The sequence below is a fragment of the Anser anser genome, assembly GCF_964211835.1.
Source record: "Anser anser genome assembly, chromosome: 3".
NCBI lineage: Eukaryota > Metazoa > Chordata > Aves > Anseriformes > Anatidae > Anser > Anser anser.
Genome location: NC_139722.1, coordinates 80,018,817 through 80,043,203, shown reverse-complemented (window position 1 = coordinate 80,043,203; position 24,387 = coordinate 80,018,817). Strand labels below are relative to the sequence as shown.

The window sequence follows — 24,387 nt, the reverse complement described above, 5'->3', positions numbered from 1 at the left end:
TAGAAGTTAATTCCAGGAAGCTCTATGGCCTGTGCTATATAGCATGGCAGACTGGATGATCACAGCAAACCCTTCTAGTCTTATAATCACAGAATCAAGTGCATTTAATGCTTTCCTATTTCATTTTGCAGCCTGGTGCCACTGAGTCTGCAAAATGCAATTAAAGCCCTATATAAAAGTGCGACAAAAATCAGGAGCATTGGAAACATGTGGGGTTTTCCCCCAAAGTGTCCTTATTTCATGATGCGGTTCAGGGAACACCCTTTGTTTCCTAATTGTTTTCAGGGACAGAGTTATTTCTGTGTAGATACGGGTGGTCTCCTGTCCAACGCTCTAACCTCCGCCTTTGGGATGAGTATCGAGTGGTTTTGGACAGCGGTCAGCTTGGCAGTTGAAATCACAAACAGATGTTTGGCCGCGGTAGCCCCTGCACAAACCCACGCACCGCAGCCCCTCTGTTCCCAATTCGAATCCGTGCCTTTTATTTAGAAACGTAATCTATTAAAATAACCAACGGATGCAGAAACTGCAGCGCTTACTTAAGCAAAGCCCCCAGGTCTGAAGAACCTGCATGACCCCGGCAGCAGCGCGTATCCTCCCTGCTCATCATGCCTGCAGTGCAGAGCACACTCATGAAGCCACGCACCTCTGTCCCGTTGCTCTCAGAGATCACGGGGCTCTTATTGCCAGGGTAGCAGCGCAGCATGCCATCCGAAGAAAATTATTTTTTTATTGTTCTAACAGTAGAAATAATGATATATTGTAAATGGGGTGGAAAAGCGTCCAGTTCTTGCCAAACCACCTAGGTTGTAGCCCAGCCGAACAGCTCCAGTGAGGTAGGTTATGGCCCAGCTCTGCCATCTGACTCCATGCCAAGGTTCCTAAATTCTCTTTGCTTCAGCATCTGAAAAATGGGGCTAATGATACCAGCCTCCGGAAAGCAGGCCTGGGGATGTAAAACAGCATGGTTCAGCTATATAATGTAAATAGATTGGATATAAAATCCTGCCTTACTGGATGCAATCTTCGTGAATTGAGCAAACAATCATATTTGTGAGCCACAGTGTGAGATTTATATTGCTCTATGCCTGCAACATTTCAATACTTGGAAGGGTTTCAGTGCTTCTGTCCCCTCCATACTACTTGTGTTGGGAAAAACCAAAGGAAAAAAAATACCAACAACCCCAACAACCTGGAAATACCTCAGATTTGTTTCTGCGTTGGTGGATCTCAACAGATTATCTGCCTTTAACCCACAGCTATAGCTAGACAAAATGCTGGCTCGTGTTAATGTTTGGAGTTTCCTGGAAAGCCAAAAGCCAAGTAGGCACTCACAGGACTGGGTGTTTGCTGCATAAGCCTGGGTTAGAGCCAGTCCACAAGCAGGTGTCTGGAGGGTTCACTGGCCAATAAGTTGATTTTGTTTTTCATTCTGTGGGTATTTAAATATGCAAGCATAAGAAATACAGAAACGTTTTGTTTGCATGACATAAGGTGCTGATGTAAATGCTAAAAAAGGCGGGGGGTATATGTACAGGAAGACAGAATTTGTCTAGGCCCCTCAGAACAGTTCATCCACTGTATCCAACAAAGGCTGCATTAGGATGCTTCACAGAATGGAGCAAGAGCTGTACGTGAATCTCATTTAAACCTCCAACAGCTTACCTTAAGTAGGGGTGCTCTTATCTTTTCAATCTGTGATGTACTGTAAATATCAATCTTGGATCTCAGTCAAACTGTCAGGCTTAAGAACTGTCTTGTAGATGGAGTACTGCCTTCCACTTGGCTGAATCCTCAAATTATCATTCCTCATATGCAGTTTTTATTCACAGTTCTATGCTTTACTTTTGCAGCTGAGATATACCAGGCCATTTAAGGTGGATATTCAACATCCCCTACTTTAGTGTGGTTATCAAAGGGGAGTGGAGTTAGAGCAACACTGCTTATTCACTAGGCAGGTTAAAACGTACCGGGCAGACGAGTTGAGATCCTGTGATCAGCGTACCTTTCTTGGTGTCTTTTCTCATTTTCCTCTCTTTTGACCCAGTACAGAACCACTGGAGCGATTCTGACCAAAAATCAGAACTATTGTAGTGGAAAAAATAGAAAGTTTCATAGGTTTATTTGTTTCTCATGTCTGAGATTCTTGGATTCTTAAGCTGATACAACCCATAGTAACATGTATACACAGGAGGACACTGTCAATAGCATGGACTTCATTAGGATACCACTGAAGACAGCACTTAAATATTTTACTCTTTCTTTTAAAGGCAGGAGAAAACACAGGAGTCAGTCTGTCCAGGCACACACTGCTTTAAGCCAAAGGCCCCCCGTTTCAAGTCACTCTGGACCAATGATGGAAAGCCGCCAGCCTTTCATCCAAACATCTACATCTGCCCACGAAATTGCCCAAAGGCTTTCTAGTAGCCAGCTGTCACTCCACAACTCGGCAACATCTGTGTTTTCTCAGTCCCCTGCTGTTCCCGTTGCTGGCCAGCTGACTGTGCAGGACCGAGCTGCTGCACTGCTCAGGTCCAGCCTGGCCTCGTCCACCAGCTCAACTCTCAGCCTGCTGTTCGGCAAGAGAAGCTTTTCGAGTGCTCTGGTGATTTCTGGGCTCTCAGCTGCGGATGGAGGTAACACCAGTGACACCCAGTCATCCAGCAGCATGAACATCGCCATGGGTCCTTCTGCCAGAGCTGCAAGTCAGGCAACTCGGGTAAGGCTGAAGCCAGAACAGCGGTACTGGCCATGAGTTGCCATGCTGCTCACCTGTCAGGTTCTTGAACCACTGGTTTCTTACTTGTAGTCTTTTTTTTTTTTTGCATTTTGGTATTTGTTTTGGATTTTGCATCACAATGAAAATGAGACTGTTTAGTATTTTGTGCACATATGAGTGATGTATTCATTGGTAATGGTAAGCTGGCCATTAAGAATGCACCTAAAATTGCAAACTGGGACAAAAAGTTGCTCTTCCTTTTACCGAGACTAGGGACTCAAGTCTTTGTTTTACGCAGCCCAGGTGGTAAAGTACCATCATAAGCAGACTAAATAGTATGTTTCTTGCTTGCTCACTCAGGACTGAATTATTTGTACAAAGAGGAATGGCACCCACTAACAGTGCACTTGTTCTGTCTCCTTTGACCTGAAATTCAATCCAGAACCTTGAAACCTTATTACTGAAAGGGTTAGTCAAGGAAGGCTGCAGGAAATATTTCCCAAAGGAAACTAAAAAGCGTTCAAGGAAACCTGCATGCGCTGTGAATCAGCATTTTCTAACAGAAAAATAGTGCACACAATTTCCAGCCTTCATCCCAGTAGGCTTCCAGTTCTGTTTCCTTCTTCCCTGGAAAATTCAGTGCACATACTAGTGCTACTGTTTCATTGTCTACTGAAATGTATTTAACTTCGGTTGCCATCTATTGCTTTCCTCTATTTTAAAACCTTTATCTCTACGCTACAGAGCAGTAATAGGAGAAGATGGATTAGAGATAAAGGGTGGCTGCAACTAGAGGCTGACAACGTAATTAAGACTGACTTTCACGTCTGGCCTATCAAAATGGAAATCAAATTGGCAACAGGGGAAAATTGAGGATATGGAAAGTCCAAAACACTTTTTGGCTAGTATCATTCCAAACTGTGTATAACTTCCCTAATTTTCAAAGAATTCTCCGACTCCCAAGTGAAAAAAGCTCCTTAGCCTTTGTGTATTTTGCTGTCAACCCAAAAATGCCATTTATGGTACAGTTTATGAGGTTTTGCCATTAACTTCAACAGAATTTGACTGAACATTATTCATCTGGGTTCAATCCTGCTTTAGTACGCTTTAGTACTCTAATAAGCTTTAACAGTATGTACAGCTGAACATATCAGATGACAAGGTATAACGCCAACTTTCAACAGTTTACAGTCTAACTTGCAAGAATTCAGCCAGTCTGCAGTGGTGAGTTCCAGTAGTGGGATTCACCTTTTCTGACTTTCAGCCATGTAAAATTTAGGTCTGAAGTCTCAGTAGATCATTGGTGTGGCCCCTGTACTCAAAAGAGAGGATGATCCAGTTCATCCTTAGAGCTGTCAGAAGGAAAGCTTCCTTTGGAAGACCCATCAGTCCCTGCCAACCATTGGCAGCTTGGATGATACACTTAGACTATGTTGTTATATGTAGGTGAGGTGAGCTCTGGCCAAAACGTAACTGCTCGGAGTCCAGGTGCTTCTTTGACTGAAAGCACTAAGGAGGAAGCATTTTACTTAAACCTTAATACAGCACAGTTCTGGAAAGCTTTCATAGTTCTGGAGATCCTACAGTGGGGTGACACGGTGCATAACATTTTCAGGTTCATAATTGCATTCCAGTTCTGCTGCAAAGGTTCCTTTGTAACTTGGATTTAAAATTTGATGTATAAAAGCAGACCCAGACTAACCTGATTTAACTTCTAAGAAGTTAGCCCTGCTTAAAGCAGGGGTTTGGACTGGATGACCTCCAGAAGTCCTTTTCAATCCAAAGTATTTTACAGTTCTCTATACATGCACATTTGTGGTACTAAACCTCTAGCTCCTCTAATTTTCTTTCCAAATTTATGCATTACAAGTACCTGTTCATTCTTCAGAAGTCCCTTGTGAATTATGCATGTTAAGAATCCCATGCAGTCTCACAGAATGACATTCCTAAATCAATTTTTAACTTTTTCGCCTGTCACTTCAAAAACAGCTGAAGTGTTACTTAGAATAAGCTCCTCAACTCCTTCTTTCTTCCTCTCCAGCAGCTCACCGAGACCTGCGATGCGACGGAAGCTACAGAATCTAGACCGCGTCGAGAGCAAGGTCCAGCCCATGCCATATTCATGAGCCAGACCCTGGAATGCAGAAGGGCCAGCCAAGAAGACATGGCCCTGGAAGACACGGCTTCTCAGCAAAGCCTCTCTGAGGAGCAGTGAGGAGTATCGCTAGCACAAGGGCCACACGGTTCTCAGAATTAAAGACAGAGTTAGGTCAGGGAGCTGCAGGTGGGTTTAAGTTCTTTCAAATGTAAGAAGCAACCTCCAAATGTTTATTTTTCTAACTTCTAGGCAAGAATATACAGGGCACATGTTCTTCAGCTAAAGGCCTTGGCATGGGTGGGGTTGGAAGATGTCATAAAAAACACGGTGCCACTTCATCTCAGGTTCTTGTAAATGCTAGAACAACAAATACAACCTGTTTGACATTCCTTCCCCTGCAGAGGTGTTGACACGCTTGTGGTGGGAAAAAACAAGCATAACAGCTGGCATCGCGAGTGAATACAATGGGAAATACTAATACAATTCAGTGAAAAGCACACAAGAAATCTTTCCTGCCATAGCTAGACAGCTGATTGCATGCAAATTAATTGGCACTTGATTATAATGTATAGCAAAGGACAACTTTGAACAGAAGCAACGAATGCGTACAAGGACAGTACAATATGTACTGTAACAGTAGAGCTAAATCTGATTATTTTTTTCCCAACAGCAAATCTTATTTTCCTTCAACATGTTATGCAGGTGCTAATTATGAATAGCAACATAGCATCACACAGAGTGATACACTGCATGCAGCTATACTGAAACATTGTGTGAACAAACCTTGCTAAAAACATTAACAGAAGTCAAATGTGAGAAAAGAAACTAGCCAGTGCATGGAAAGCCTTCACAAAGCATATGGTGCACCTTATTTGCAAAGAAAGCAGCTTTGTGTTAACAGCTGCTCTTAGGTATAATCTCATGCTCCTGTTTGGTTTACAGCAGTGTTTCTCAAATTCCAGGCAACAGCCCCCTTGGGAGATGCAAAAGGGCCCGGGAGAGTTCTCCTCAAAGGCAGCAAAGTGCAAATTAGACTGTAATTATTGTCTGCATTTGTAGTGGGCAGAGAACAGCTAAATGCCTTTAATTGCTGGACACAACTCAGTGTCCATAAACACTTGTAGCCAGTAATTACAGAGCATTCTGGTTTCCCTCCCCCAGAGAAACTGAGCTGCTGCCAATTTAATAGTTGCATAAAGATGGATGAGGCAAAAAGAGAAGTCATGCTTTCACAAAGTTTGAGAAACACTGATTTACAGGAATCCATGACTATTTTGGAAGCCAAAAGGCTACAACAACTCCTTACTGTACTATAATGCATAAAGACACCCGTGAGCGCGTTTTGTTTTGTTGTTTTTTTTTTTTTAATTAAAAAATTTGCAGCTATCGGTGTCTTGCTATTTCTCTTTACTGTAAGTACCATAGATTGTTTCTAATTCTCCTCACCACAATGTGCAGCCAGACTGCCTTGTCCCAATTAACAGGAAAGATTTAACAAGAGCTGCTGTAGCTAAGTCTTATTACCATTAGATGATGCACAGTTGCAATCTGAGCTTCCTACTGTGCCACACTTGAAATTATAAGTAGTAAAACTAAGTAACACCTAGTGAAAAGAAAACCATCCAAGTCTGCTTTGTGTGGCAGCAATTTTTGGGTTTTCTTACGTTGAATTATTTTCACTTGCTTTATGAAGTTGAGAAATACTTTGTTTTTCTTTCACTTCAGATCTTGACAAATTCATTATTTATAATGCTCAGCATAATCTAGGCAAAATTCTACTCACGTTTACAAGGGGAAAAGCAGACGATTAATGTAAAGTCCCTGAGACGCATGGTCAGCAGCGTGACTTAGGCCCTGCTAGCATCACCTCCAGCATCCAGGTGTGATGTGGAAGAGGAACCTGAATTCAGCTGCTCTTTTCTGAGCAGTTCTGGCAGATGTTGCCATTCCTCCCACGAGCGGAGTGCTTCACACTCTCCCTTATGTGGAGGAGGTTACAGGCATAGGTGGGGGGGCTCCTGCTGACAGCCACCGGCCCTATTTCTGCCTCGGGAACTTTTGCACTGCAGTCTACCAAGATAAACCATCACCACTTTGTCTTTCTAAACCCTGCTATGTGGGGAGGCAGGACAAACAGCTGCAGAAAGCACTAAACTCCCTTGTTAAGTTAGCCTCACATAGGCTTATGATTTCCAAATCTGTAACTTAAATCTGAATTTACTTCCAGAAAAAATAACTAATTCCAATAGTCCCAACTAACCTAAATTATTCTGTGCATCCAACTCAAGCAAACTAAACCGGACCGGGAAACAGCTGCACAAATTCTTCCATTGCTGCACCTGCTTTAACACCAACAGTGACAACGCCTTCCACCAGCACCACTTCAAGAGACTCGCCCATCTCCCCGGCCTCTGTTACTGCGCCCTAAGAACTGCAGCTGCCCTACAGTTCCTGACCCAGCTCCAGCCACCAGTGAGGACAGGAAGGTGCCACGGAGCCCCGGCTCCTGCTGCATGGGGTGGCTGCCAGGAAAGGCCTGTCCTAACTCACACCTTGCTTGGTTCAGGCACAGCACACAAGCAGGAAAGAAGAGGATTTAAACACACGTTATTTACTTTTAGTATCCATCTCTACTGTAAGTTTTCTTTTTAAGTTGTTACTGTAGAATGGTGGCTTGAAGAACAAAAGAGTTGACTATTACGAACAGTATCACATTTAAATAAAATCAGAAAAAAATGGCAGCACAAACTTTCCTCCACCATTTCTACATAGTTTTGGAGATAGAGAGTCAAATGTTATCAAGACTACTGCTATATGCAGTGTTTTTAGATGTGGTCCAATTCTACAGAATTACCAGATGTGATGGTTAGAAATAAAACCTGCAACCAGGTACAAGGTTGTATTGACCCTAAAAAACAGGAAGCAGACATGGACCCAGTTACTCTGTGTCAATACGTGATAGAAGATGCATTTAAGGCTCTGATGCATGCAAAGCTGACAAATAGGTAGCTGATCTTTACACTTCCTTTCAGTAAGAAAGATGCTCAGAATCTGCATAGCCCTAGAAGGCATCCAAGGCCATAGGAATTCCATTCTCAACGCTAATCTCTACACAAAGGCTTTAGCCATACCTTGTTTTATTCCTGAAAGAGCTAAGCAGCTCAGCACTTACCTCACACAGGAGAGGCTTAGTGTTGCAAGGTGAAGGCATCGGTGATACCTCAGGAACTCCACTTGTCAGGCAGTTTGGGGTTCTGATGAGAAGCAGCGGCAACTTTCTCTGCTTTTTGGTCAGCTGCTTCACTGACCGGCTCTGGAGTGCCCAACACAATCGTAAAACTCAGCCCGGAGGTCGCTCAGGTTGAGCGGTTTGCTTACCCTACACGTTTGATCCTTTACTGCAGCTATGACAGCGGAAGGACACCACGGCCAACATGTCAGCACCTTTTATGAGCAGTTCCAGTTTGTGTCAGTTTTGAAGATCCCAGGTGCTAGGCCTGAATTTTCCCAGTGGCAGTGGCTGACACTTACCTGGCAGCGGTCCAAGAGAGAAGCCACCTGGATGCTCACTCGGTCAGCCCAAAACCTTTCTGGTTCTGAAACCTGAGAGTAGAAATGCTCCCAATGCTGGCAGTCTGAACTCACCCTTGGAGGAGATCACCCGAGCCACAAGAGCAGTCAGTACACGCAGTTCTTTCATGGAAATGGCAGAAGGGATGAAGATATGGAGGCCCCCCCAGGTAACAGCAGCACTGCTGAAGAGAAACACTGGGCGTGACTTTCTGCACACTGCCTTGATGGGGCCCTCGCAACGGGAGAGCTGGGAGAACACCTACAGTACAGCATGCTACAGGCAGGAGGTTAATGAGCGTACGGTGACACAAGCACAAATACAGCACTTCAGCCCTCACATTAAATGGGGGATATTCGCTGCCTGCTCTCAGTTTGTTTTCCTGTACTTTCTTTTCACAGCAGATAGGCTCTAGTTCACATCACACAGTAAAAGACAGGTGATAAAACTCCTAAGGGTGAAACATGCCCAGACCTGGTCAAAAGATTTTGGTAACATTTTACCAAAACCAACTACAGGCTGCTCAACTGCTTGCACCCACCAGGTACGTTGGAAGTGTCTTACAAACTTCTTACATATGTATATCCATATACACACACACTGTGAACTGTCACTGAAAAGTCTCGCCTTGTTTCCACAGACAGAAAATCTTGACCTTCATTGCGTTTAAGAGAAACGTTAGGAAGAACACTTACCACAGTGATTCTTTTTTCTCTCACCAAGAGGCCAGGTACTCTCAATCTGTAACATTCTGGAACTATGAAGTTCTTAGGAGTCTCTGCAATGCTATTCAAAGCTTTTTTAAAGGGCTATTTACTAGAATAAAGCAAGAAACGTCACTTGCATTTGGCTCCAGCCCACCAAGTGACTGCACTTCTCTTGCTGGGAAATTTAAGTTAAGGATTAGCTGAATTCTATGCAGCTCATTTTAGAAGATTAGAATTACCAGTGAAATTCTCCAGCATGTAATAAGCATCTTCTCATCAATGCGTGTTTTTTTTTTTTTAAACTACCCAATTATTGCCATTTTTAGATTGCTCCCTGGATTGGGAGCTGGTATTTAATTACAGTGTTTCACTAGTGCTTGTACATCCTTAAATCTGCAAGACAGACATATTACTTATAATTAACTTTGCAGTAGGTCCAGTGTTAAAGATTCACCTCTCATTCAGCCTTCTCAGAGTTTTACAAGTCAAAAATGGTCTAATGCATGATAAATAATGCAGGCCCTGTTTATTCCATGCTGTGTGCAATTTTATGTTGGAATTACAAGCCTCCTTGCCAAAAACGTCCTTGATTCTCAGGCTCTGAGAGAATAATTGGTACCTCATATTCCCTCCTTTTTTGCACCAATTAAAACCTGCAGGTGCACTAATGTTGTCATCTGGAATCTTGCTGGTACATCAGAGGTTATTTTCACCAAATGTGTGCTATTAGTAAAATTAGCCCATCAGGGGAATTGGGAATGCTCTGTTTGTTGTTACAGTTCTCTCAAGGCTTTCCAAATATTTTACTAGTGCAAGACCAGACAATAATTTTTTTTTACCTCTAAAGTAAACACAAGGTGTCATAAAAACTAACTTCACTTGGAAATATTACTTTCTCCCTCGGTGCATATTTGAAACAGGCAAATCATTTCTTTAGGACTGTCTCAGATTCAAAGGCCAGAAATGACTGTTAAGATCATCTAGGATCTCCTGCTGAACATAGACCACAAAATGTCTCTTTATTTCTCTTAAAAGTGTGGCATAGCTCAGAGAGAAGATGAACTTCAAGAAGATCAAACAAAATACTCACCCGTCTTGAGATAGGTAGCAGAAAGCAAGAGCCCCTGATGTCAGCAGCAAAAATACCCTTCGATTTAAAGGGGCTGATGTTTCATTCACAGTTGAGGGAAGGAAAAATTTACCTCCAGTGTCGGTAAGTTGTTCCATTGACTAACTCCCCTCACTACAGAAAGTATTCCTTGTACCATGAGACCACGTACAAGGCACCATCAGTACACTGGTCAGAAGTTATGAGAACTGAAGATTTTTCCAGTCTAATTATGGAACCACAATAGGCATCATGGCATTATTTGCAGGGCAATACACCTATTATGAGGAATTAGTATCACTTAACAATGACGAAGTGAACTGCCTCACGTGGAATTTGGAGAACTGAGCTCTGCCATCATTCCTAAAGAAACACCCCTTCCCACCCTCTGTGTGTCAAATACCTCCATTTTATTTAGCTTTAAAGGTCAGTCCTTCCTTAAGACTTGCTAGAATTTCACTAATTATGTAAACATTGAAAGAAATATTTTCCAGCATATTTTACAGCTTAATTTCTCTGACTGAAGTAATGGGACATCCAGCCTTTAAGAGCAGAAAGAAGTATTGTCGAAAGTCCTGACAAAGTTTGCTTTGGTCTCAAATCTTTCACCTGTAACAAGGTGCCTCAACAGTGCTTTGCGTTTAACATTAACAAACAGACAAAAAAGCACCAAGCAACCACTGCAGGAGTTTCCAGGCTTCATGGTTTAGGTATCTGTTTCAGAAATATCTAGATTATGGCTTCTATGTAAGTCACCTTTCTGAATGAGGTTCTTGGTTCCTTCCCATAACTTCGTTTCAAAGATAGTGGTATATTAAAATAAAATCACAGTTGTCAGCGTCCTCTTGTTCAGCAAACTAAAGCAAGGCAATGAAAGAATTAAGAATTTCATGAGGTCAAAAATTCTGGGCAGTGTATTTTTTCTTAAATAAGGGTCTCTTCAGCTTTATGCTGTTTAATAAAATACCTGAGTAAAGCAGGAGCAAACTGTTCCCCAAGCCAAATAATGTTCCTCTCCAACCCGCTCCACTTTACCTCCCAATTTCACTAGGAGAGGGAATTTCCCCTACAACTCTCAGCATATTCAAGAGTGATGTGTTCACACCCATTAGAAGCCATACTCTTAACACCATTACTCCTGTGCATGTAAAGTTGCAGATGCAAACTCCTCCTAAAAGTTTGTGCACAGCTGAAACAAAGCCCACGTGAGGGCATACGGATGACTGCCTAAATCCATGCATCTTACGCGCATCCAGCCACCTAGAAATGTTGGTGTCAGTTTGCATAGAAATAAGAAACAAAATCGATGTTTGAAAATGCCTTTAGTTTGCTCACTTTAACAGTTGTTGAACTAACCAGAAAAAAGTTAAGGAACAACTGAAGTCTTAACATCTTACAGCCAGAGATGACTATAAATTGTACAAGGAACAGGAGTGCACCTGGGAGGGAATTCTGTTTTCATAACATGCAAAACAGATTATGTGCAAGTACTTTTTCCTAACACATTTGCAAACCTCAGAGGAAAAAAGACATTGTCTAATACTCTCACACACTTCTTATATCGCAACTATTAAGTGTGTACAGAATTGAATAAGGAAAAACTCAAACAAGCAAAAAAAAAAGTATCAGTAAACATAATGGCTTGTAAAACCCATATATACAAATGCAGCATTAAGTCAATCCTGACCTCATAAACTCTGCATGAAAAACATATGTCAAGATTTGATTCAGCTCCAATGAACCTAAAGATTTTTTTAAAAGGGGTGTGAAGCAAGGTTGCCATCCGAAAATTTAAAATTAACCCAAAAGGCAGCCCTCTTAACTACTGTCTGGGCCACTTAAGAAAGGGTATAGTTGGTTATGTTTCCCCCTGAAGTGGAATTCTGTATGTATCATTTGGAATTCCAGGAATTTTCCTTGGAATTCTCTGTAACCCTTCTTACCACGCAGTTGGAGAGAATCCACTTATTCCTTCCACCTCGTGAATTTTCAGCACCCACAGTGAAACTTTGACACACCTCAACCAGGTCAAAGTTAGCAAAGGTATTTATTTATACACAAGCCAGGCAGAGCACACATACTTCTGGGGCAGGGTTGTGTTCTGTTACCCTGGGGCTAAGTTCTGGTTCCTCAACGCACATTACTGCATGGGATGTTATAGACCCCCAACGGCTCTCTGGCCAGAACAGTCCTCGCCACTCTGAAGGACTCAGATCTCTATCAGATTTGGCAGCTAACTGCTTTTACATGGTGTAACTAGGATTGGAGTCAGACCGCCCAAATTTCAAATACCCAGGTCGGATTTTCATATTAACTATGGATCTCTCAAAATTTTGAATGGATCAGCCTGTGACCTGGATGAACAAGAACCCTTCCATCTCGTTTTCATGGTTTAGAATATTACCAGCTTTACCTTGCTTACCCTGGAAGCTCCAGTAAAGCCTCCAGAAGCTTCAGCAGGAAGGGCAGATCAAATATCCACAAAGCGTTACATTTAGTAAAAATAAAGGCTTTAGTGTTTACAGACAAGAAAAGGTGTTCATTTTCTGCAGGACTCCACATCTGCCAAGATGTCTTGCAAAATGTTGTTCCTGTTTTCCTTACTAACCTAGAGAAAGAGAAATTAAAACTGATGTAATTTGATGAATAACCTCTACATCACTGTTTACTCCAAAAAACAAAGCAGAAATTCAAATGCATTTCTTTCTTGGTGGAGGAATGTTGAGTGTCAAACACCTGCCTTCTTGTACTACTGAGAACACAATAAGCTAAAGCCACAAATCTGCACATGTAATTGAATATTCAGTGATCTTTTTGGTTTAATTACCCATGGTATTTTGCAGTATTATTCAGGACTTGAATAACTAACAAGAATTGCTCAAAGAAACTGTGTACTTTTGTCATTACTAGAAATCTTTTTTGATTACCAAGCATCATTTTTCTATTATAAAGCGGAGTTCTTGTGCCTTCACTGCTTGAAAAGATTATATTTCCAGGGATGACAGCCCAAGTCAAAAACATCTTGAAAAAAACATCATGAAAAAATTAAAACAGGCTTAACAGCACAACCGTGTACTTAGAAACCTTAGCACTGCAGGACAGAAACGTCTTGAAAGAGAAATAAGACTACCTGAAGAAGCTGGGGGGCTTTTGTGTTGCACTGAGGCATGCCCTTGGTTTAAGTCTGTGGCAGTGCTGGCCGTTAACAAGAGCCCATGTGGAAATCCACAGCCCCGTGGTTTTTCTGGGTCCACCAGTGTCGCAGCACCTGCAGACCGCTGTGAATTGCCAAGGAAACATTGCCGCTTGCTAGCCAGCTCAGCTCCCTGTTACAGCAGTGACAGAGCACAAAACAGTGGGGCTGGGGGCGCAGATTGCGCCTTCTTGAATGGCCCTGCCCAGATGCACAGCCCGGTGACCCACATTATGTATGTGAGTGGCCACAGCATGACCAACCAAAACCTGCGGAGAGGGCTGGGGTGGCGAAGGGGTTAAACATTTGTGAAGTGTCAGCACGAGCTTCACTTAAAAAGCTTAAGGAATTTTCCTCGCTGTTCAGATCCCTGCAGAAAAGGCAGAAGGAAATCCCCCAGTGACAGATGAGTCCCCCCAAAATAAGTAAGGGCATTCATATCTTTAACATTGAGAAGTGCTGCTAGAAGAGAAAGGAAAGACACCCCAGTATACATGGCATGAAGCTCTCCACCAGCAAGGTTTCATTGCATTCCCTGTAGCTGCATTTAATACCTGAGCATGTGGATCCGTGTTCCTTCCAGCACTACAGTCAGCACTGACTAGGAGAAAGTCTATTATTATTATCATCATCATCAACAAATTGGTGACAGTCCTACCCGAAGAATTTAACCCCAGGCACCTATTGCTGTTCAGTCACAGACATCCTACCCAAATGCTGGAAAACTGCCCTATAAACCTAGAGACAGTGGTCTCACCTATGACACCTGAATTCAAGAGAGCAGCTCAACATGGGACTGATGAAAAAGCGATGTTAAAAAGAAAAGAGGAAAGGACTGGGAAGATCTGCCTGGAAGTTGCTGTTTTTATTGAGTATTGTTCCAAGGCTATTATAAGATAAAAAGAAAGGCCCACAACAGCAAAGAGCAAGACAATAAAGAATGGAATTGCTCTTCAGTAAGGCTATTGAGACACCCCGAGGTAAACAAGGCACAGAACACAGACGAGCCAAACTCTAAATCTCACAGCAAGTGTCCTGACATCCTGACTTTCAAAGGACCTTCTGAACATTTAATAGCTCTTCCCACTGTCTCACAGCCAACAAAAACAATACTGCATTTTATCTGCCGTTCTTCCATACCTACATGCCAGAAGTCCAGTGAGAGCACCAGAGAGCATGCCAAGTGCTGGGCAATTCTCACGAGTGTTTTGCAAAGGCTGCTCAATAGATACCAGCCTCCTCTTAAGATCTGGACACATTCTGTGCAGGCAGCTTTCCCAGACAGAACAAGTCTCCCAGTATCCGTGCTGAACGTACAAAGAGATAGGCAGTTTTTTAGGGAGTAAAAGCAACTGCAGATACTGTTTTTGACTAAGCATTTAGGTAATCTGGAAGAAACGATCACCTAAACTCCAAGCATGCAAAAGGACAGAAGCTTTCTTCCCCTAACAACTCAGGAACTGTCAAGGAAACAGTACTAGCAGAGAGCATCCAACTGGAACCTCACCTATCCATTTAACTCTTTTTTCTTTCTCAAAAGGCAGAGACAACCAAATTTCACTCGTGGGTTTCATGGAAGAAAAATTAATAGAAGGGAAAATGGGAGAAAATGAATCATGCCAGCTGCTAGGGATAAAGTGATCCTATTTATGACTCCACGTCTGCAAAACTACGCAGACCCAGGCAGTGCAAAAAGAGCCCCTGTACTTTCACTGGAAAGTTTAGTTCTCAGCAAAATGGAATTGGGCAACAATGGAAAAAAATGTGTTAAATATCAGATCCCCTATCATTAAGTGCTCGAGATAAAATAAATTAAACATTGGGGACCGAATCTCAACTGCTTTTAGGGCATCTGGACCCATTTACACCAACTGAATATGCTTTCAAGACAGAAGGGGCTGTAAAACCCAAAACAGCTGTGTCCAGGCACTTAGTGTCAAACATCAGAACCATCCTCGTGACAATAAAAGAAGGATCAGAAAACCCTGCTGAGTTACTGAATGCAGCTTAACTCCACACTAAGTGACAAAGCAGACAGAACTGGTTTGGAAGATAGCCACCTACTTCTGCACGCTTCCAGGCATCATAAAAGTTAGCAAGAAAAAACTAACCGTGGGCTCTTTGGGCACTCCGGGCTCTCCCCGTGCCACAGCCCTTCAATGAGGTAGCTGGTGATCCGGTGTTTACTTCAGCCAGTAACACATCCGACTCCCTGAGGGCAGGTTCTGCTCCTGCACACATTTTAACTAGCTGGGAAAGAGCACATAGCATGTCACGGGAGCTAGACAGATGCTCTCCTGTACAGGACTTCAGCGTAGCAGGTCTCTTGTCATCGGGGAACTATTGCAACCTGCCACACACTTCACGCTCTCGCTTTTGGCTGAAGGATTCACCAGAGAAATCTGTACTTAAACAAAGAAACCTGCACATTCTAATCTCAGCATGATAAACAGGATGGCTCGTTTGTTTTTTTTTTTGTAAAGGGTTTTTTTTTTAGAAAACATTGCTCCATTGAAATGTACAGCAAGACTTTAGCTGGCTGTAGACATTTAAGAGAAAGATGCACTGGCCGACTGACACACCCAATAACCTGGGGCTGAGCAGCACGTGCCTCAGAACATCACCTGACATAAAGAGACAGTGGTGGAAGGCTCTGAAGCTTCCTTGAAAAGCCAAGCAGTGCTTTTTAGCACTTTCCTTCCTTCTCTGAGAAGAAGGAATGCTATTGCCTCACCGTGACTGCATCCTATGCAGCAACTGCTGCCTTCACCGAGGCATTTGCCACTGCCTCTCCCCCAGTTCTTCCACCAAAAGGCAAGTCACAGAGAATTCACGCTCATGTGCATCCCTGGTCACTAGTGCAGCAACCAACACGTATCGGCTGTAGGGCAGGAAACATGGGGTTTAGTGTCTGAAGGGAAAGGTAGGAGACGAACGTTTATGGGGGGAAAGGAACATTCTGTTGTTTTTGCTCCTGGGGCTGCTTCAGCACTTAAACAGGCTTTTAATTCAAAAACCAGAACATAAAGATGATGAGGGGACCACCAACTAGAAGAAAGCCGAGGTACTTTTCTGAGCACTGCAGTTCTGTTAATGTCACTTTGAAGAGGAAAAAAGGAGATGGAGGTTTTTCTTTCTCTGCAGAAAGTAAGATCATTCAGGACAGAGTTGTTGTGATCCAAGTGAAGGAGGAAGGAGAAAACAAATCACAACCAAGCACACACTGTCACTGTGACCTGCATCCAGTAAAGACCAGGCTGCAGCACCGTACTGCTCTACGGCATACTGCCCCTGCTGGTCAGTGGGGACATCAAAGTCCCACTTACTGTATCCCTAATTTATAGATCCACAGAGTTCAGTTTTGGATACACAGCTTTATTCTCTCCTAGGAACAGTAACACTGAGCAGAAAAAAAAAAATAAATCAAAGGAGTGGGGATGTGTTTAGCTTGGTTTCGCAAAGTATCCAGGGTGCTTACAAACGTTAGGGGAACCTCTCATGTATTCCTCTGAACAGGGTGATCTGTTGTGGTAAGTTTTTGAGAATTTCTCTGTAACTGATCAGAAACACACTTTGAGGCCCTAATATCCTGAAAATTATGTCTGTAGAATAACATAATTAATTCCAAAGTTATTTCACTGACTCCAGAGAAAGCACACTCCATTTACAAGTGTCTTTCTTCTAGAAATCGTTTCTGCAAACCCCACTGCTGCTTTTTTTTTTTTTTCCTTGAATACGATTACTGGTAATATTTCTGCAAGCCAGTTTGAAAAAAAAAAAATCTGACTGTACTTTAAAAGATTTAACTCTCAGGAATAATGAATACTTAGATGGCAATAATACTACAGCAAGAAAACCTTTAAAAACAACTACATCATTACTTCCACGGCCCCTCACAAGCAAAGCCAGCTGTGAGACTGCTACAGTAAGTGCCAACTGCGAGAGTTTTTTTTAATAAGGTGAACACCTGCCCATTAAGAACCAAATGGAAACTAAAAAACTTATTTCATACAAGCTACCCACAGCTATCAACTGGTAGTAACAATTAGTTTTTAAACAGAGCCAAATACAAACCAGCAACCCAGAACAGAAAGCTCTTTAAGAACATTTAACATTACTCACGTTGAACACTTTAACATCTTTCCTACTTCTTATTTCTTCAACAAGATCCAGTGGCTTTCCCTTCGGTACTGGAATCGTTCCAAGTACCACGGTTCCAGGGTCAGTCAGCGTTTCACGAACAGCTCGAATAAATGCCTGGCTGAAGAGCTCCATTTTACCAATCTCATCTATGACGCAGATCTTTTTCTCTGTATCACTGCCGTGGTTTACCTGTGGAAAAGTGCATCAGCAGGCTGTAAACAACACAGACCTTAGAACGAGCAACAGTTTCTGTGCTGATAGAAATTACCTCCGCAAGAAATCAATTAAGTTGTAATTCTGGGGGAAGTGGAAGACTCAAAGCCACTGTTGGTGACTGACAGACTTTAAATTTGTCATTTATATTTCTGCAAAGATTGTTGGAAGATGAGAATGCAGGTACAGTATAAATACCTAAACACCAACTACAATAGGAAATATTCATATCAGTTTTCCTTCAAAGCAGCATTCTCACAATGGCCCTGTAAGAGGTATGTGACAGTTCAGAACTGCACTTTGCCTACTAGCAACTCTCATTAAACCTGAGGGACTCCTTGTTTTTCAAAACATTGGCTTCTGCATTTAGAATAGATCAATATCCACACTACACAATTATTGAAAAAAGACTTTTATTAAAACTAGATTTGGAACCTTGTCTCCCTGTAGCTACAGGATGCCATTCGAAAAACAATTTTAAATTGAGAAGCTTGTTCCTTGCTATTTTAGCATAAGAAATGCTAAATCAGATTTTTGTACCCTTAATCTTCAGTTTCCAAGTTGTAAGTAAGATTTCAGATTTCATAAAGATTATTCTTCCATTATCAAATCATACGGCAGCAGTTTTGCCTGTGCCAGCTGAGCCCCTAATGCTGCAAAGTCAGGCATGCAGAGAAGTGAACAGACAGACCCAGGCAGGTCTCAGGGACTTTACCTCTGGCTCCAGTATTTGTAGCATCATGGTAAAATTTCAAGAGGTCAAAACTGTTTGTCCAAAGCAGAACAAGAAGTCAGTAGCCAAACTGTAAACAGAATTGTGCTGACCTCTCCAGAAGCAACAATAACGTTCACCTTCACATTGTGCCTCCCTTTTCTGTCTGATCTATTGCTCTGGCATAGTCTCTTGCCACAAAATTGACTTGAACATCAGATTTGTGATTAGAACCTCGCATCACAGCAAGCAATGCAGAGGCACATTGTGAGAGAAAGCCTCGAGAGTTGAAAAAAGAAATCCAACAACTAAAAGAAACACCAAATAAAACTAAAACAAATCACAAAGAGTGTAAGGAGGGCAAAAACCAGCATTTCTCTCAAAACAACTAACTGTTTTTAAAGCTATCTTGATAACCAACCAGGACATTTCCAGCTTTTTTTTCTCTCTATTTGCTTCCAGGGAAGTGGAAGAGCTGCGTAACATGCATCCTAAAACTTTTTCAAGCCAAGTCCCTGCTGAGTTGCTGTTTTATTCAAAAAGCTTTCACAGATCAGTCAGCTAAAAAGCCAACAGTAGTCACTAGGTCACCCCCAGAGAAACAGAACATTTTGCTTTGGATACAGTCCTCAGTCCTGCCTGGTAACATTTCCAGAACCAAAGAGCTCACCCACTGTAGGATCTATCCCAGTTCTCAATGGAGCGAGCAAAACCCAAACCGTAAGAGCTGAAGCTGTCTGCCAGCCTAACCAGGCGCTTTCCCACTCCCGCAGCTCTTTGATCAAACCAGACCATGCCTTGTTCATTTCCCTTTTCTTGTCTCAGGTCCATGATCTTGCCCGCCTTCTCTCTCCTCTTCTCCCATTTTGTACCACATACATGCATGACCACGTTCCCACAAAACGGATTAACAGTGCTTTCAGTGAGAACAGGGTCATGCACTGTCCTACCCCTCTGGCCCCTTTTCTTCCTCTCTTCACTCTCTTGTTCTCACAGAAAGCTATAAAACAAACAGAAAAAATGAACACTGCTAACCCTCCTAGCAAAATCATTCACGAACTTCAAATAAATTAAGACAGCAGTAAGAGGATTCAGAGTACAGCACTGACTTAATGAAGCCTTTTTTATTTAATTTAAACTATTCTTCTATTTACCAACATAGTAAATCAAGCTACAGTGAAATTAAATATTTTAGAAGTCCCATTTTATTCATATTCCCTTTCTCCCTTGCCCCCAACATCTTTGCTTCCCTCCTCTCAGTCTTTAGCTTTCCTTGACAAAAACAATCTGATCCTCAATCTCATTTTAGCCCCTTTGCACCCTTCTGTTTTATTACTTTTTATAATTATTATTATTTTTCTTTTTCGTTTTTTTTTTTTTTCCCTAAGTTCATTAAGAATTCCCTTCTTCCTTGGCCCCTTGAGATCTGGCAGTGTAGAAAAATCACAATACGATTTTTAGCAGTACTGTTCAGCAGCTGCTGCAGAGTTTATGATATGTTACTGCCAAAGTCAGGTCTGTTCTTGTTTAATTTTGGAGAGGGGAAAGGTTGGGATGACAGGAAGGAGAAGGAAGAAGGGACACAAGTGTAATATTGCTTGCACTGTTGTAACAGGATAATAGGAGAAGGATAGGAAAAAGCCACAAAACACTCTGCCTGCAGCAGCCTGTATCAAATTATACATCGCTATAACATTTAAAACCTAATAGTAATTATGTAGCTGTAAACAAAAATAATCAGTGGATTCAAGAAACAATGTTTCTACTGGAAGAAGAAAGGAATCATTGAGGGAAAAAAAAGAGATGTAAGAGGAGCAGCAGGAAAATCCTTTTTCTTGGACCTACCAACTCCTCCTAGTTGTGTGTGGTAAGCCACCTGCCCGTTTTGTTTACCTTCCAGTGTGCAATCTGGTGGCGTGGGAAGAAACTTCCTATCTGCTGTCCCTCAGCCCAAGGACAGCCTGGTCACAGGACGACGTCACATCAAGGAGATGGAAAGTGATCTCTGCCCCTTCAGCTTCCTGATCCCATCCTGAAGTCAATCAGTACCAGTGAAACCCAAGAAAGAGGCCCTTTAGTACCATCAAAAACTAGGGCTGTAGAAGGGCCTTCTCATAACGCTCATTATCATCAAGCATCCGTTTATCAGCAGCTTTATCGTAATACTCACATTTCTCAGCACAGGTAGAACCAACTGCTCAAATGAAACAAGGTCTACAACATATTGTCCAACTCGATATTCACGTCTTGAAGTAGAAGAATCAGAACTGAATCTGAAAGACATAAAACAGATCCTTCTAAGTAGTAAGTTTAATGAGAATTGACTGCAATTATTTCAAGTGCATTTATTAGAATAGTTACCCCAGTAAGTCAAACTCCCCTTAATTCTTCAAAGGAAGGAAACCCAGTAAGCTATGCATTAAGTCATGCTGCAGATAGCATACTTTCAGATAATAAACATACCATACGATACCTTCAGTACTATATAAGCTTAAATTTGAACACTGTATTGAAGGACAAAGGAATATAAAAGCTGGCAGGTATATCTGCGCTGAAACCAAAATAAACACCTGCAGTTCATGGAAGCATATGAGCTACCTTTGAATTAGGTAACGTGACATTACAGATAGCATCACTGCGGTAGCCCAAAGCTCAGCATGGGCTCCGAAACACTTAAACAGTCTTGGGAAAATACTTGGACAGTTTGCATGTGCTGCATCACATATGCAAACATCAGTCTTTTTCTTAAAATTTCATACATCACTCTTTTTCTTAAAATTCACACCTGGGATTTGTGGGCCAGTCGGTGGCTCTTTAAAAATGTTACATGCAATTTCCCTTTAATTTTCAGATTTTGTACCCATAAATTAGCTTGCAGAAACAAATAATCTTCCTGTCTACAACAAGCTATTCACTGTATCCCAAAGAGACTTGGACTCATGAGAAAAGGCTGAGCAGTGCTTCTTCTAATGGTGTAAAACAGGCAGTAAGAGAACACATCCTTCTCTAGCATATTTCCATGTTTCACTATGTGATAGATAGGCAACAATGCAGGGATCAGCCAGGTCACGAGAACTGAACAAAGAACCTGACATGAAAGCCATACGTGCAATGGTAATCACCTTCTGGAGGAGCATTTAACGTGCTGACACATGAGAGAAGCATAAAACAACAAGCTGCTTACAACAATTAGAAGTTCAGTACCTGACTCTAGATAAAGGACCTCGTTTTCCAGATAAAGTGACAACATCAAATCCTCTTCTTCTGCCACCTTCTTTAACTTCCTCTGTGTAAAATCCATCAACGGGAACGTCTGAGGATCTTAGTGCCTGAGTGACTTTCTGGATCAAAGTAGTCTTTCCAATCCCTAAAATCGTAGGGGAAACAAAAAGTACACAGGATTAATCTTCTGTGGTAAAAGCCTATTTTTTAAATAACTCAGCAATGACGTGATTTAGCATAAACACTGGTTATTTATTTATTTATTTTTAAGAACAATTTACAGACTTAAAAAGTGGTAGGAAAAGCAAGAACAGAAGCACCTTTTAAAGTCCATGTTGTATCGACACCATAATGTTTTATTAGTCTTTAAGAAGTATGTTGTGACTTCATTGTAGGCAGAATGGTAAAAATATCCCAGGCTACCACTGAACTTGTTCGCTTAGTGTCTGGACAGGCCACAAATCTTGCCCCAAAATGGGCAAATACACAGGAAATTAGTCCATGCCGAGAGCCGTACTGTTACACAACTAATATCCAAGCTAGCTACAAGCCTGACTGATCAATCTCCTTTTCTTTATCACTGCTCTTCACTATCTTTTAAGATCAGAGATGAATTTATGCTCTTTTCAGATTAGGTCAAAACTGATTACTATTACCAGAAGCCTGACTTCCAAAAGATTAAGCATGCAGTACTTGTATTGTGTCCTAGCAATGGGAAGCACTCAGTAACCCCAAGATATCAGAGTGGCTGTGCAGTTGTCATTCTTTGAGATTTGCAAGATGTGACTGGATAAAGCTTTGAGCAACCTGGTCTCATAGCTGGCCCTGAATTTCCTTCCTGTGTGAATTATGCTGAGGTCCTATAATCAATTCTCCCAGATCTAAGAAAGATCTTTAAGACCCTTCCCATCTGATGCCTCCTAGCACAATTTAATGTACCTTCTATGCAAATGTTGGCCACCTTCCAGGCACCCTCTGTTCTCACAAAGGAGCCATCTCCCTTCTTTGCCGTTTTAGAACATCCCTCAACAAAGCTGAGCATAAAAGAAGACAGTCACCTCTCAGAATTTATAGTTAGCACTTCATTTTTAATCATTCTTATCAAGAAAATCTGCTTTAGAAGATGGAAATTAACCTGCAGAGTAACTCTTTAAATTCCTGGAGACAAGGAATAAAGACGATTGTGATGTGTGTAAAGACACCAACAAAAGTCTTTTCAATAGGGAGACTCCTTCCCTAGGTTTTAAGTAGACTTAGGAACTACTTTCTTAACTGTCAGTCTCACAGACAGGCTTGGGTTGGAAGGGACCTTAAAGACCACCTGCTTCCAACCCCTGCCATGGGCAGGGGCACCTCCCACCAGACCAGGTTGCCCAAAGCCCCCATCTAGCCTGGCACCTCCAGGGATGGGCCACCCACAGCTGCTCTGGGCAACCTGTGCCAGGGCCTCACCACCCTTTGAGTGAAGAATTTCTTCCTATTATCTAATCTAAATCTAGCCTCTTCTAATTTAAAGCCATTACCTCTTGTCCTATCTCTACACTCCCTGATACAGAGTCCCTCCCGAGCTTTCCTGTAGCCCGCTTTAGGCACTGGAAGGCCACTATAAGGTCTCCCCAGAGCCTTCTTGAGGCAAAAATATCACAGGCAAAATCTTCTGTGGCTTCAGGGGCATCTAGTCAAGCACAACTTTAAAAATTGAGGCCAAAGGGACTCTTGGCATTTGAACAACAACAAAATAACAAGCATGGCACCATCAATATCTGCCATCTTTCCGAGGCCTTGTCTCTATATGGGAATTTATACTAATTCAGCTAAGTAGATTTGATGTCTCTGATTTGGTTACCTTCATTCAGTGAATTGCCAAAGTAAGCTAAAATGATTCAAACTAAGTTTAAGAAAGCTTAAAATTATACATTTATCTAATCAGAAGAGTACATTCAATTTCAATTAAATGAACAGAGGCAAGGCCAGGGTCGGCCCATCCTCAAGCGACTGCTTTTATTTATGTGGGTGGAGAGGAAGAATAAAGTGGGGAGCGTGTATTTCTACCTGAACCCAGCAGTAGCATTTGAAATTAATTACAGACAACACCAGGATCAGCAAAAGGCTCCCAAGAAGGAGAATCAGGCCCACGGCTTTATTAAAGCAGTTGTAACAACAGGTCTGGTTATTTATTAACCTTACAGCTCCCATTACTTCCCTCCTGGATAACCAGACGACACCAGACTGTGAGCCCACAGCTCCGAGGGCCTCCCGGGGCCGCCTCAGCCCCGGCCGCCCCCCGCAGGCGCTCCCCGGCTCCCAGCGGCTCCCCCCCCGGCCTGCCCTCGCCCCGCGCTCCTCTGGTTGTCAGCGCCGTTACCTGGGGGTCCCGTGAGGAAAACGTGCCTGGCCATGGCGGCGGCCCCCGCACCGCCCCTCGCAGCGGCTCGGCCCGGAGAAACACCGCCCTCGCCCCGCCTCTGCCCCGCCGGCCCGCGCAGCCTCGGCGGCCCGAGCAGCACGGAGCCGGCCGGGCCGCGGGCGGCCTAACATGGCGGCGGGACGTGGCCGCCCGGGAAATGGCGGGGCCCCCGGTGATGCTGAGGCTTGGCGCTTCCCTGCGTTGGGGTTGCCTCTGCCGTAGTGTTTCGTAGAAGGCATGTGTTATTTAAGGTTAGGGGAGAGGTGACATGGGAGAAAACTAATTTCCGACACG

At 42.6% G+C, this 24,387-nt stretch overlaps 2 protein-coding genes across 9 annotated transcripts in view; one reads left to right on the top strand and one right to left on the bottom strand.

Moving 5' to 3' along the window:
* The window catches only part of PCNX2 (pecanex 2), a 165,623-nt gene extending 153,756 nt beyond the window's left edge, over nucleotides 1–11,867 (top strand). For 5 of the 7 annotated variants that reach the window (XM_083828450.1, XM_083828451.1, XM_083828452.1 and 2 more), the window contains 2 exons: nucleotides 2,271–2,719; nucleotides 4,761–6,200. In XM_083828450.1, coding sequence (XP_083684576.1) covers nucleotides 2,271–2,719; nucleotides 4,761–4,934 — 623 coding nt within the window. In that variant the 3' untranslated portion in view covers nucleotides 4,935–6,200. Of the gene's footprint in view, nucleotides 1–2,270; nucleotides 2,720–4,760; nucleotides 6,201–7,105 lie in introns of those variants that run through there. The other 2 variants (XR_014581368.1, XM_083828449.1) reach the window with 2 other exon arrangements.
* NTPCR (nucleoside-triphosphatase, cancer-related) lies at nucleotides 11,509–24,240 on the bottom strand. 2 transcript variants are annotated; one of them, XM_083828459.1, is made up of 5 exons: nucleotides 24,052–24,240; nucleotides 21,669–21,831; nucleotides 20,635–20,737; nucleotides 17,519–17,728; nucleotides 11,509–12,811 (listed from the first exon to the last, which is right to left on the bottom strand). In XM_083828459.1, the coding sequence occupies exons 1-5, from the start codon at nucleotides 24,083–24,085 to the stop codon at nucleotides 12,743–12,745; spliced, it is 579 nt and encodes a 192-aa protein (XP_083684585.1). In that variant the 5' UTR covers nucleotides 24,086–24,240; the 3' UTR covers nucleotides 11,509–12,742. The 2 variants fall into 2 exon arrangements, with proteins under 2 accessions (XP_083684585.1, XP_083684586.1); XM_083828460.1 differs by having other exon boundaries at nucleotides 20,635–20,731.
* Nucleotides 24,241–24,387: the final 147 nt, after the last annotated feature.

Bases quoted from the DNA above. Each gene is read 5' to 3' on its own strand.
- NTPCR (XM_083828459.1), bottom strand. From the start codon at position 24,085: ATGGCCAGGCACGTTTTCCTCACGGGACCCCCAG. The intron at 21,832-24,051 runs GTAACGGCGCTG...CTACGATTTTAG, and splicing joins TTTCCTCACGGGACCCCCAG to GGATTGGAAAGACTACTTTG. The intron at 12,812-17,518 runs GTGAGTAATGTT...CTCTTTCTCTAG, and splicing joins AAGATGTTAAAGTGTTCAAC to GTTAGTAAGGAAAACAGGAA.